The sequence below is a fragment of the Varroa jacobsoni genome, unplaced genomic scaffold (genome assembly GCF_002532875.2).
Source record: "Varroa jacobsoni isolate VJ856 unplaced genomic scaffold, vjacob_1.0 scaffold_1326, whole genome shotgun sequence".
Classification (NCBI taxonomy): Eukaryota; Metazoa; Arthropoda; class Arachnida; order Mesostigmata; family Varroidae; genus Varroa; species Varroa jacobsoni.
This window is the reverse complement of record NW_019214228.1, coordinates 111,370-123,395: the sequence shown is the minus strand read 5'-3', so window position 1 is coordinate 123,395 and position 12,026 is coordinate 111,370. Positions and strand designations below refer to the sequence as shown.

Sequence of the window (12,026 nt, the reverse complement as noted above, 5' to 3'; positions counted from 1 at the left end):
AACGCGATACGTGTACGACAAATATTTATTTTTCTGCTACGGTACGTAAAACCGGCGTGCACGACTTTTATTTTACACAGTCGAGTCTACTACGAAATTGGTACTATCGTATGTACAGTTTCCAGCGTCGACGCCACTTGAAAAACCCCCGAACATGTACCTCAATTATTACATGATTTGCAAACGAGTGTGATCGACTTTTTCCAGCTCGACGAGTGGCTTGAGTTGTTCAGCGAATGCTTTCATCTCTTCGCCAAGGTTTTCTTGCGATGGCGGAGCGAGGACGCTAAGTTCAATCAAATACGACTGCGACACCGGCTCGAGAGATTCTGGGTTACCGGACTGGCACACGCGAAACACCTGTAGTGCATAAGACATAAACTAACGGATTCAGACTTGGAGGGAGAATATCAACACCTGACTTCTTTTGTGTATAATCATAACACATCCGTATATTTTGTCCTAAGTGTATCTACTTCCAATATCAGCGTTCCGATTATGTTACTCTACGTCTGAGAATTATAATGATACTTACATAATGATACATCTTGTAAAAATTGAAGTTGCGATAAGGAACTTCTTAAGTATTCACTCGAACGGGCGGGTTCATTGAACCAGCACCGAAACTGCGAGTATTACACTTAGGGCTGTCTAAAACCTATTATTATAAAATGAGTGAATTTCACCTTGTGATTAAAACATTTGGCTACATTTAAAAGTAATACCATAGAACTGTTCCGTTATGTTGCGTAAAAACCTTGTTTAACTTGGCCTACCTAATTTTACAACGCAACTTAACTGGATTTGAAATAATTTAGTTATGCCAACGTGTCAATACCTCTGTTCGGGGCAGATTCCGTTTTGATGTGCATAGCCTTTAAAAACAATTGTTTTTAATACGTATTATCAAACAGCTTTTTTGAAGCGACATGCACAAAACATGGCCAAAATGAGCACCATGGTTTATACTCTAATTTATTTGGTCATACATGGTCAGAAATTACCTTTTGTACAAGCACCTTCATGCGGCCCTTTTGAAACATGTGACCTTTTACGACGTACTCGAAATCTAGGCGGAATCCTAGCTCATTCAGCCATGTCACAAGGTTCGAAGAGGTTCCTACCTCAACAACGCTACGACACATGGTAAAACGATTCTTGTCCCCAACCTCGGGCTGGCCCACGTATCTGTGGGTTTACAAATCATGAAAGAAGAACCACATTGGCTGAAACTCTTACTAAATATTCATATGGACGCGTGGATAAAACTAAGTTTTTACTATTTGAAACTGTGCCTCCTCAAGTAGGAGTGTAAAATGTTTTTCAGACGAATACCACACAACAGACACTACATTAGAGGGTAGCGGGTTTCTTACCTAAGTTGCCATGGCATCTGAGGGTTGTCGAGAGCGTTTCGCGCTCGAAGAGAAAATGGAGTTCCGTTTTGATCTCGCAACGTAAATACTTGCTCAATATCATGGAACGTCTCTACCGGGGAATCAGCATTGTCGCATAGACCACGCAACCTATTAGTGAGACACAAAATCGAGTAATAATAAAATGGTTATTAGAACAAATAGATAAAAAAATTGTGTCTAAATAAGCTACACCCCTATAATGCCTTCGAAATATCGTAGCAGTTTCTTGGCTTTGTACTAATATATAACGATATATCATATAAACCATACTGTATATCCAAATTCGTCACTTATCTAAGTAAGGTTAGAAGAAGAAAAAGGCTTCAGACCTATGCAGAAGTACATCGCAGGCGCCATCCATGATGGACCCCTGCAACACGTACTCCTGGAGGGAAACGACGTTTTTTCGAGTCAGTGGCTGTTCAACAATCCCTGTCTCGGTCGTCATACTTTTTCTAATTGATGGCTATAAAATAGGTAAATTTTATTATTAGTGATAGCCTCAGAAAGCATGGAATACAAATAAAATACATATTAATCATGTAGCCATGTTCGTCATGCGTGAAAGCCATTCCTCCACGCCCGCTGGCATAAAGTGTGCACATTATAATGATTATTGTTACTATATACCATCATCAACGACACAAATAATACACTTATATCAATTTATAGCACAGACATAATTAGTAAGGGAATTACATAAAAAATAACTAATTTATTGACTAAACAGCGCAGGGTATAATAAAACGTCACAGTTAAAGCACACATATAATGACGAATATTACATATAAAGGGCTGTCAGGTTTCGTTTTAAGCAACGGAGCTTGTATAATTCCTTCAGAGAACGTTTCAACCTAGATCAGTTTTCGTCTTCGCGTTACTTTCATTTCTTCAATACCGCAATGTGTCTAACATTTACATCAGACATGGTTTTAACAAAAACCATACATTTCACTTCCCGGACGAGTACAGCACTCAACGTAATTCTCTGGGGATTATTCGTTGCTTGCGTTGCTATTATTGGCTGTCAGAATTCTTTCCCCTCGTCTTGTACCCAATGAGCACGGATGTATCCGACGATTAAGGTCTTCTATTTGCAGATCGACGCTGAGCACATTTAAAGTCCATTGGAAATCAGAGGACTGTTGTTATTCGTATACTATGTTGTAATTATATGTTATTAGAATTAATCAGTATACGAACAAAAATTGTGTCGTTACATTGGAGAGCCAATTGTCAGGTATAATTACGTTAATATCACTCGTAGTATTGAGTTTTCTTCGCCTATCCGTCAGATGACTAGTCGTTCATTTATCGTATGTAACGGATCTTCGAACGTGCAAGAATTTTGAAAGTATAAACAATACAGCATACTATGGCGCCAATATCGTTTAGAATCATATGATTTTCATCATTTCTATAAACCAATTGGGCTTTTTTTCAAATTAGAATCGTGTTGTTGTTTTCGTTAATAATTGCACAATCTAAAGGTACTTTGTTTAAACTCGAATTAATAAAAATACATGCATAATCCTAAGAGGTGCTCTTTAATTTTGTCTGATAGGATTTTTAAGAAATTAAGTTCCTAATTTCGTTGGCAAAAAGTTAATTGTGTTTCAACTAAAACGATTTTTTTATACAAAAAAATTATGTGTTTTTTATGTATCATCGTTGTAATATAAACAAAGCTTCAGAGGCTCATTGTATGCCATTCTTCTCTTTTCCGAGTGAATGCAGGTGATGGCGGTGGCTTGAACCGATCAGCGTCAATGCCAATAATACTTTTTGCTATGTTTAATCGATGACGCCACAGCACACTAACGGTAGGTTGAAATGTACGGCGGCCATTACAGCACACGGACACGCGTAGTTTTCTTCAATAAGTTTTTTTCCTGTAAATAACATATTCATTGCTGAAATCAGAAGTGCTCTCTGGCCTGCGCTTACACCGTGCTGAAAACTATATCTCTGAAGGATTGTGTTCTAACAGAACCTGCACAATATATTTTACCCGAGTAACTATGAGACGATATAAAAACGAAAAAAATGGGTCTTTATTTTTGTTTATAATTTCATTAACTATTTTGATCTTTTGCTTATAGAAAAGGATGCGTTGTCAATGTGTTATATGTACGGACCATTTCGAGGGTGGGTCAGACATTTCCAGTGTTCCTTGCGGTCACACTTTTCATGCAGCATGTTTAGACCGATGGCTAAAGTCCAATCCGACCTGCCCAACGTGCCGAATACGTGTAAAGCTACGCGAGGTTCGCAAAATCTTCTTAATGTCGCTAGATGATACTATAACAGGTAATAGAATTTTTTTTTGATGAAGTCTATAATGAATAAAAGCAAAATACATCTTTATCTATCGGCTAAATTTTTATCACTCATCTATGTATTATGTCGCGGTGTACATCTTTATGCATACAAGCTACATTGGACGACGTCGTCACACATATTGAAAGTGAAGCGTTTGTATATTTACTCTTAAAATGCTCAGTACACACAACGAAGACAACTACCTATATTGCATTTTTACGGGTTCATTTTCACCTAAATTAGATTATTTATTTTAGTTACGTCATTTTCTCGGCAATTTGTAGGCTTAATTTTGTTTCTATCAGCTCCTGTATTTTTAAATAAAATTTTACTTTTCGTCAGCTGCAGTTCATTTAAATCTGTTTCAGATTCGGGAAAAATTGAAAACGAACTATCAAATGCTTATACCAGAATTCACGAATTGCGACAGCAGGTAGCCACGCAAGAGGAGAACTCCGAACGACTAAAAGGCTTCTTCACAGCGAAAGAAGCTGAAGTAAACAAGTACAAGCAAAAGTGCTTCACTTTATCAGACGAAATCAAGGCTCTAAAAGCGAAAACTAAAACGTTCAAGGCGCACCTTCTGGAGAATCAGCAACTTCATGAAACCATTACCGGTCTGAGGGACACAATTGAAAAGGTACGTTTTGCATTTTACACGGGGTAGGAATATTTTTAAAAACAGATGCGAAGAATATCGCTTGCGATCCGTTTATCTGGCACAAAAAATATCCGAGCGGCTATTTTAAACAATCATTTAATGCCTGTTGCCTAATATATAACACTCCACATATTTTGGAGAAGATTTTTGGAACAATAATTTCAAAAGTCCAAACGTGCTCCTTATGGATCGGCTTCCGATATTGTCGGAAATGTATTAGTGTGTCAATGACAGACTCGGACCTCCCAGCTGCCCCCAGCTATCTGGATATAGGGATTGAAGTGGAACAACACTTCAGCAAGCATTGGCCTATTGCGACGGCCATTTGATAATGATGATGATTTCTGGTAGGCAGTCCTACGCCTGCCCCTTTACTCCAACCGACAAGATCGACAAGATTTGATTATATTTCAGTGAGTGCACCAGATACACACACACATGCACATCGAGGCAGAAGCTCAATGCATTTCTGAGATCCGATGAGATCGATGAACAATTAACCGACGAGCAAAGAACGGAGACCGCAATTGTTGTACCGCTACATATTTTCGGTTGAAGGTTACTGGCAGCTGGACAGATATAGCTGTACAAGAATTGTTGCAATTGTTTTTGGAGCTGTGAATCGGTGAGCATGTGTGTATAAATGGGACTATGAGTGCAATCTGATCGGTCAGAGTAAGCGGGTAGCAACCATTGTTCTTTCTGTATACTGTTACAAGGATCGTCGTTGGTTGCCACCAGTGGGCGCTGGGTAGCACAGGAGCTGTGGAAGAAGCTTGTCCCATATGCGGCGAGCCATAGATACTACTGTGTTGCTAGGTAGACTGGGTTTTAGGTCTTCTCCACATTCGAATTTTGTATTCGTTTTAAGCCCACTCAGCTTTATCTATGTAGAGTTGGCAAATTACTCGAGTCTGATATTTATATAGATGCCCGTCAATGACAGTAAACACCTAACGTCTACCAGGCGGCCCCGTACTTCACCTCTGTTAGCATCAACATAAATGTACCAAGTCATATTCTGTAAACCTTGCAACCAGCTGCCTTTCAGAGAATAGATATTTTAATGTTAGAGCAATGTAGAAAATAGGCACGAATAAAACACTATATTTAATTTGGCTGTGGCTAGCATAGTAAGTGCGATTCAATATTGTTGTGGGTTATACATTATGCGGTAAGATTATGCCGCCGGAACGCTATATGACGGATCGTCTGAGAATTATTATTAGGTGAAAATACAATGCTCTACTCATTGTGAAAATAGCTTAGCATTAAACGCATCACGTATCGCACGGACCTGGCTGATTGCTTTATTATATGTTTTCCTCATTTTAGACGAATCACCTGAAAACTATATTGGATGGTACGACAGCACAAGTTGAAGAACTGCTGACGGCGTATGGTCCAAGCGAAAATTCAATGAGGCAAATAGCCACATACTGTGTACTTCTCAAACGGGAGTTGACGTCAGCTAAATCCGAGGTCCGGATTATACGTAAGGACGTATCCGACTTGAACCGGCAGCTAGCTCTAAAAGACGGCGAGATTGCTGAAAGGAGTAGAAAACTTGAGGCGGCTAGCGCAGAAATAACAAAGTTCAAGGAGCAGTGTACCAAACTCGCAGTAAGTGGATTATATTACTTCTTTTCCTTGCGGTTTTTCAGTTGTTTGTAGATATGTGTATGCTTCTATTATTATGTCAACTTTGCAAAGTATTTTTTTCAAGATATTTATTATGCCCATTGCTTAACGTGATCTTTTGTGAGTTAGAATCAACTGGAGAATCTGCCAGACGGATGCCATATGCCTTGCGGGTCAAAACGGCTATGCGATGGACAATCAGCCGAAAGCAGGGAACATGTTAGGAAAAAAACAAAACTTGATTCGTCGTTGGACATCACAGTTGTGCCAAGTCCCCCAGTATTGAAACAACGGATGGGTTTCCTCGCCGACAAAGAGCCAGTGGATGGAAAAAAAATATTTCCATTGGTATGGAGCGTTAGGGATTATACATTTACAATCAGCCATATGCAGAATAAGTTTATATAGTATATTGTAGAGTATGAATAATTAATGTTTTATTTTTAGTCTGCAAAACTTGTCCGTGGTGGCGTTGTTTGTCATAGTTGTAACGTTAATTGGTGCTAGCGTTAAAAGATCCTACTCGTGCTAGTTTGTAGCTAGACATTTTCGAACCCTTGTATACCGTATTTGTAGATAAACCTTTACCGGGCTGAAAGCGCCGAGAAGTTTTATCTTTAGTATACAAGGCATGGAAGTAAGAGTTCGTTTGATATCACTTCGAAAACATTCCATGTACAAACAGTTTTGATTTAGGTCTTATAAAAGGATCCAGTAATAGGAGAGGTGAGGTCTTTTCTGCTAAAGCATAATGTGGTCTCATTCGATGCGGACGGAAAAACTGAAGCGTTTTTCGGAACAAAGGACTGCGGCGTGGGTCGCCAAAAGAGCAGAACGTACGGCAAGATGCCATTGTTAGATAGTTATGTAACTAGTACCGATCTACTCGAATCGAAAATTAAAGATACCTTCATTGAGAAACTTTGCAACTGATATACCTGTGGAGCATATAATCCGAGCTTGCCATGTTGTTACGTTCGCGAATATTCCAGGCATTGTTAGGTTACTCGAAAATGAAGATCGTATCTGGCGTGAAGAAGCCAACGCCGAAAACCCAGGGCGACGTCAACGATGATCAACTCTTGGAAATGGTAATGAGCAAGTCGAGCAGTCGGAACGACAGAGACAGCAAGATCCGCACTGGCTACAACGGGCTCGGAGGCCACAGCAACCATATCCAAAATGAAAAAAAAACTATTTGGTGATCTGTTAATTTGTTTCAAGATTCATATAATTCAGATAATTCGTATAATACATGAAAGGAAATAAAAAGATAACTAAGATGCCGTTAAGTAGAAGTTGCTGTAGCTAGAAGAAAGCGCTAGTTTTGAACGTGTCCCGTCAGCTTGGAAGTTGTATAGCTCTCTTAAGCTAAATTTCGCCGCCGCCCTATATATATATATGGCGATGTTGGGTTTGGTTGTGTAAAGCAGTCTCACGTATCACAATTAACACTTAGCGTTGTGAATGCTTTTGGATGTGGGCTGTCAAACGATTTATTAATGCCATGCTTTACACGAACTTTGTACAAATGTAGATCAATCGGTTACATGATAGAAATTTCTCAATAGGTAGCAACATTGAGTGTCACATATTTTTACCTGGAAAACCGCTTAGAGATGTCGTATATAGTGTCCATATGGAGCATAACGAAGAGCAATCGGAAGCGAAAACAACCAAGTCAATTATAATTGTATTAAAATAGAATTTTTTATTTTTGAAACGGAATAAATGCTTTATGCAATTCAATTCATGATATAAAAAGGTTCCTTCGGTTATTAGTTGCATTGTTGTGCACGTAGATTTGTGCGTTGTTTGATCAACAACGCCGTCTTTTAAACAGTTAAATTTTAAGTTTGGCTCCCATCTGGTCTAAGCATGATTGCATAATACGAGCCATGTTGAGTGTTGCTTCAAGCGGTAGTATAGGCGACTCCGCTAAACCGTTGTTTAAACAATCTCGTACATGGATCGCCTCATACCTACAGCGCAGGTGAAAACAAAAAATCAGAGCATTATACTTTTGGATTAGCTTATCCAAAATACGTTAGAACTAAACTTCGATCCCATGATTTATTACTCTTTCGGTAATTGCCTTTTAACTGGAAAAATAAACTCAGGTCAAACTAAATGTTCGCTAAATATGATTCAATAGGGATTATTATTACAATTAATACATACATACAAGTAATGTTGGTAACACTAATGTACACAATTTATTACCCAAAAAGGACAAGAGCATCCTAAAATTATACATCAAGCATTTATCAGTGTACAGGGAAACGAGTGATAGTCTTCATTTGATCTAAGCAGTTCATTGCCGAGCTCCAATCAGAGACCGTACTGTCTTAAGAGAGCGGTGCTTGCGGCACTAGCGAATCTGTCGGGAACTTGATAGCCCTCTGGTTTATGTTCGAAATTACTTCCGAGAAAAACCATAATATCTATATATATATATATATATTATTATAGACAATTATTTAGGCAGTCTTCGTAATGATAACAATGTGTGCGCGTTATCTCAGCTATTCAGAACAGGTTTAGCTTTTTCTTCGTCCACACGAAAGTTATTTGAGACAACAGGGCTATAAGCCGCAGGACTATAGTCGCCCCTCAGAACAGTTGTGCTAATGTTGTTGCAAAAAGGTTATTGGCATCCTAATAGTACATCCTCAAATACCCGATAGTATTTGAGAAAACGCTCCGAAAACTATAGAAGCCCCCGAATGAACAATGGCTGACCGCATGTTTTACCTGAGGCCCGAACTGTTTACGTAGTTACACGGCCCGATGGTTGCAGGGTATGGGAACGTTTCCGTTTTACCGTTGACTTCGATTGAGTCCGGACACCAGAACGGTTTGTGCACCTAAAAATAACGTCACAGTCTACGTTAAGCGGATAAATATAGCCGGGAACAGAGTACCTGACAATGGGTTTAATTGAGGATGTTGACTTGATTCAGTAAAGAGATTTTCAGATTCATAGCCATAATTAGTTCGGGCTTCCTCGGGATATTTACCTCGTAAGCATTGATTTGTGACTGAATTGATTTGTTATTTGAGAAAAAGTAAAGTCACTTGTTGGCATGGGACACCATATAATACCGAAATAATACATTACCAATAACAGTTGCTAGACTATTCGAACCGTTTTTCAGTTCATTCAACAGCTCCACCTTTTACTATACCATCTTTTCGGGAGAAATTCAACATGCTTACCTTGATTTTTCCTTTACTGCCGAACACCGTGGCTTCACAGGGCAAATCAGCGAGCACGGATGTCGTTAAAGATGCCAGCTTGCCAGACGGGTACTTGAGAGAAATACACGTTTGCACGTCCACTCCATCGGGAGTAATTTCTCCTACAGCTCGAATTTCCGAGGGGTACACGTCCTATAAGTAAGAAACAACTATACTAATTATAATAAGAAATGACGATTATGAATGATAAAATAATACGCAAGGACCAAATGCAGGGTTCCTGAAAAAGCACAGCATAAATTCCAGTTGAAATCTAGAGTATACTTGATACGGATTTCGATACGTAATTCATGAATTGTGTAACAATATTGTGATTTTTTTGCAAAAGAAACTCTTTCCAACAAAAAGTGACGACCCACGACGATTGCGAAACTCACATAAAATTAACCTACATATAAGATATATCAGAAAGAAAAATCGCAAAGGAGTTGTCGAATCACCGCTCTAGTAGGTCTGGTTTCACATTGCCGCTAACAAATTAATAGATGTACTACTTAAAAATAACTGATTGTCAATGGTTTTGTGAAGCCTAAACTAGGTCAACATATTTAGGTTATACCTTGAAGATAAGCTGCGCAAAGTGAATTACGTAAATGCCGATATCAAGCAGCGAACTCCCACCTAGTTCAGGTTTGGTCACACGGTCAACGCCACCTATTTCTGCAAGACCAAAGGACGCTTCAACAGAGTGGATTTCACCGATCTCAGAGTGGCGCTTCTGCAATTCATCGTATACCGGCAAAAATCGAGACCAAATGGCCTGTAAAGAAAGTAAACATACAAAAGAAAAGTACAGGTCACTTTATATACATATATATGGACATTGTTTATCAAAACAATACTAGTGCCGTTTTGTTTCGGCTAAAGAGAAGATGCATGTCCGAGTAACCTAAGATGTTTGACAACTGGAAAATATCAACCTATCAGAAAAGCATAAAGTTTTCTGATAGGTTGATATTTTCTGTCTATATGGTAGAAGAATGCTTGACTTCGAAAAAAAATTGGAAGGGCTATAGACTTAGAATGGTAGTTTTTACTCTTGAAATTGGTCTGTGTTGACACACCTCCATGAGAAAGGTTTTATTTTTGCGCGCGATTTTCACGAGCTCTTCTGTGTGTTCCAAACACATTGTCAACGGCTTCTCACAAAGGACAGGCTTGCCGTTCTCAAGTAGATGTTTTACCACCGTATAATGCTGTGGATTCAAGGATCCACAGTACACAATATCTGCAAACAATAGGAGGGTTTTCTAGAAACTTGAATACTAGACAAACTCAAAAAGAAAAAGTCAACATTAATGGAATCCGTTGATATTATATTCTGGATATATTCGATGGTGCTCAGAACACATTTAAGTAGCAGACCTACATTATCTGTGTCCTGGAAATTTCATTTTTCATGTAAATTAAAGATTATGCCAGGTACTTAACGGTAGCAACGTGGCCAGATCTGAAAAATTTTATACATTTTTCACTTTAAACTTTCGGAATGAAGAATTATGCTATCATGTAAGCGACGTTTAATTATGTACACACGCCATTTACAGCACGAACAAATAACGATGTATATGTGCCTATCGACTTACCGATGTTGTCTTGTTTAGCCATATCGTCGTAGTTGTCGAGCACTTTTTCTATTTTGTGAAGCAGGGCAAACTTTCTTGCGTTCGTCACATTCATGGCTGCCACCACGACAACTTCGTGGTCTCGAAGCGATCGAAGACACGTTACGAAGTCGTGGGAGATCTTCCCTGCCGATATAATACCCCAACGTGTAGATACCATCTGAAACAAGAACAAAGTTTCGTGAGCTAATATGAATTAACGGAACGAATTTTTAGGTGTCCTTTTATCCGTGCGTCCTTAGACCAAGATGCTAGATTGTGCACCTACTTAGCTTTAGTGCATACCGGTGCAAGTTCTATCGATTCCTGATTAGCTTAGAAACGGAAACGTTAATTTAAGTATCACTCTCACACGGTCTCTTGTAAAAGACGCATTAATACGCATCACGGTTCATGCAATTGAAGATTTAAATTGTTATATGGCACAAGGTCCAAAAGAGACTGCCTATAGTAGACTAATTCTACAAAAGCAAGATAACAACGCAATGAAAGGCACGGCACTTTTCTCATACTGAAATCGCGTGCTCGAACACAATGCGCATCAATGTTAGACGCTGCATTTGCATTGATGAAACTTTTAGGGAAGAACACAAAAACACGAAGCATTTCAAAATTAGAGGTGGCCTATGGTTTTACAACATGTGTTTCAACAGAAAAAAGTTCTAAAAGAGCTTCATTCAGACAGGCGTTTCTGTTTACTTTTAACATAAAGAACCTTTGAGCAAGTAGTTTGCAGCTCAATATCTAAACATTAGAATCAACATAGTACCTAACGAAAACCTAACAGACTCTTGAAATGTTAATTTATCAAAGCGTAACATCAAAGAAGAATTGACAAATTCGTCGCTTGATGACGTTGTAGGCCGCGTCTGGCATTCCGCTTCAAAAACAGAGTGAATACATATTCTCGAATAGGGATAATGTAATACTGATTTCTCCTAGAATGCTGGGTGCTTCCCTCTGCTTAATTCCTATTAATTTCCATGTTTGCAAGCTTCTCCAGCATATGTAGGGTTAAGCAAATCACGATGAAACGATATTATAGGTGCGTTATGATTCCTTTAAGAGGTGCATGGTTCTCTCACAGTAGGTTGCATC

At 38.8% G+C, this 12,026-nt stretch overlaps 3 protein-coding genes across 8 annotated transcripts; 1 reads left to right on the top strand and 2 right to left on the bottom strand.

Annotated features, from left to right (window-relative positions):
- On the bottom strand, nt 1–2,483 carry MED18 (mediator complex subunit 18). 5 transcript variants are annotated; one of them, XM_022848067.2, is made up of 5 exons: nt 2,367–2,483; nt 1,748–1,884; nt 1,377–1,526; nt 1,005–1,188; nt 1–360 (listed from the first exon to the last, which is right to left on the bottom strand). In XM_022848067.2, the coding sequence occupies exons 2-5, from the start codon at nt 1,864–1,866 to the stop codon at nt 169–171; spliced, it is 645 nt and encodes a 214-aa protein (XP_022703802.1). In that variant the 5' UTR covers nt 1,867–1,884; nt 2,367–2,483; the 3' UTR covers nt 1–168. The 5 variants fall into 5 exon arrangements, with proteins under 5 accessions (XP_022703802.1, XP_022703805.1, XP_022703800.1 ...); XM_022848070.2 differs by having other exon boundaries at nt 1,748–1,803; nt 2,367–2,477; XM_022848065.2 differs by having other exon boundaries at nt 2,204–2,416.
- Nucleotides 2,484–2,575: 92 nt separating this feature from the next.
- LOC111268865 (E3 ubiquitin-protein ligase TRAIP) lies at nt 2,576–7,806 on the top strand. 2 transcript variants are annotated; one of them, XM_022848063.2, is made up of 7 exons: nt 2,576–2,658; nt 3,156–3,241; nt 3,521–3,728; nt 4,109–4,380; nt 5,737–6,024; nt 6,172–6,390; nt 7,035–7,806. In XM_022848063.2, exons 3-7 carry the CDS (start codon nt 3,527–3,529, stop codon nt 7,245–7,247), a joined length of 1,194 nt encoding a protein of 397 aa, XP_022703798.1. In that variant the 5' UTR covers nt 2,576–2,658; nt 3,156–3,241; nt 3,521–3,526; the 3' UTR covers nt 7,248–7,806. The 2 variants fall into 2 exon arrangements, with proteins under 2 accessions (XP_022703798.1, XP_022703797.1); XM_022848062.2 differs by lacking the exon at nt 2,576–2,658 and adding an exon at nt 2,748–2,908.
- Nucleotides 7,728–11,107, bottom strand: LOC111268866 (trans-1,2-dihydrobenzene-1,2-diol dehydrogenase). Its single transcript, XM_022848064.2, has 6 exons — nt 10,890–11,107; nt 10,368–10,531; nt 9,863–10,063; nt 9,262–9,435; nt 8,797–8,909; nt 7,728–8,024 (listed from the first exon to the last, which is right to left on the bottom strand). The coding sequence occupies exons 1-6, from the start codon at nt 11,086–11,088 to the stop codon at nt 7,886–7,888; spliced, it is 990 nt and encodes a 329-aa protein (XP_022703799.1). The 5' UTR covers nt 11,089–11,107; the 3' UTR covers nt 7,728–7,885.
- Between the last annotated feature and the right edge of the window lie 919 nt (nt 11,108–12,026).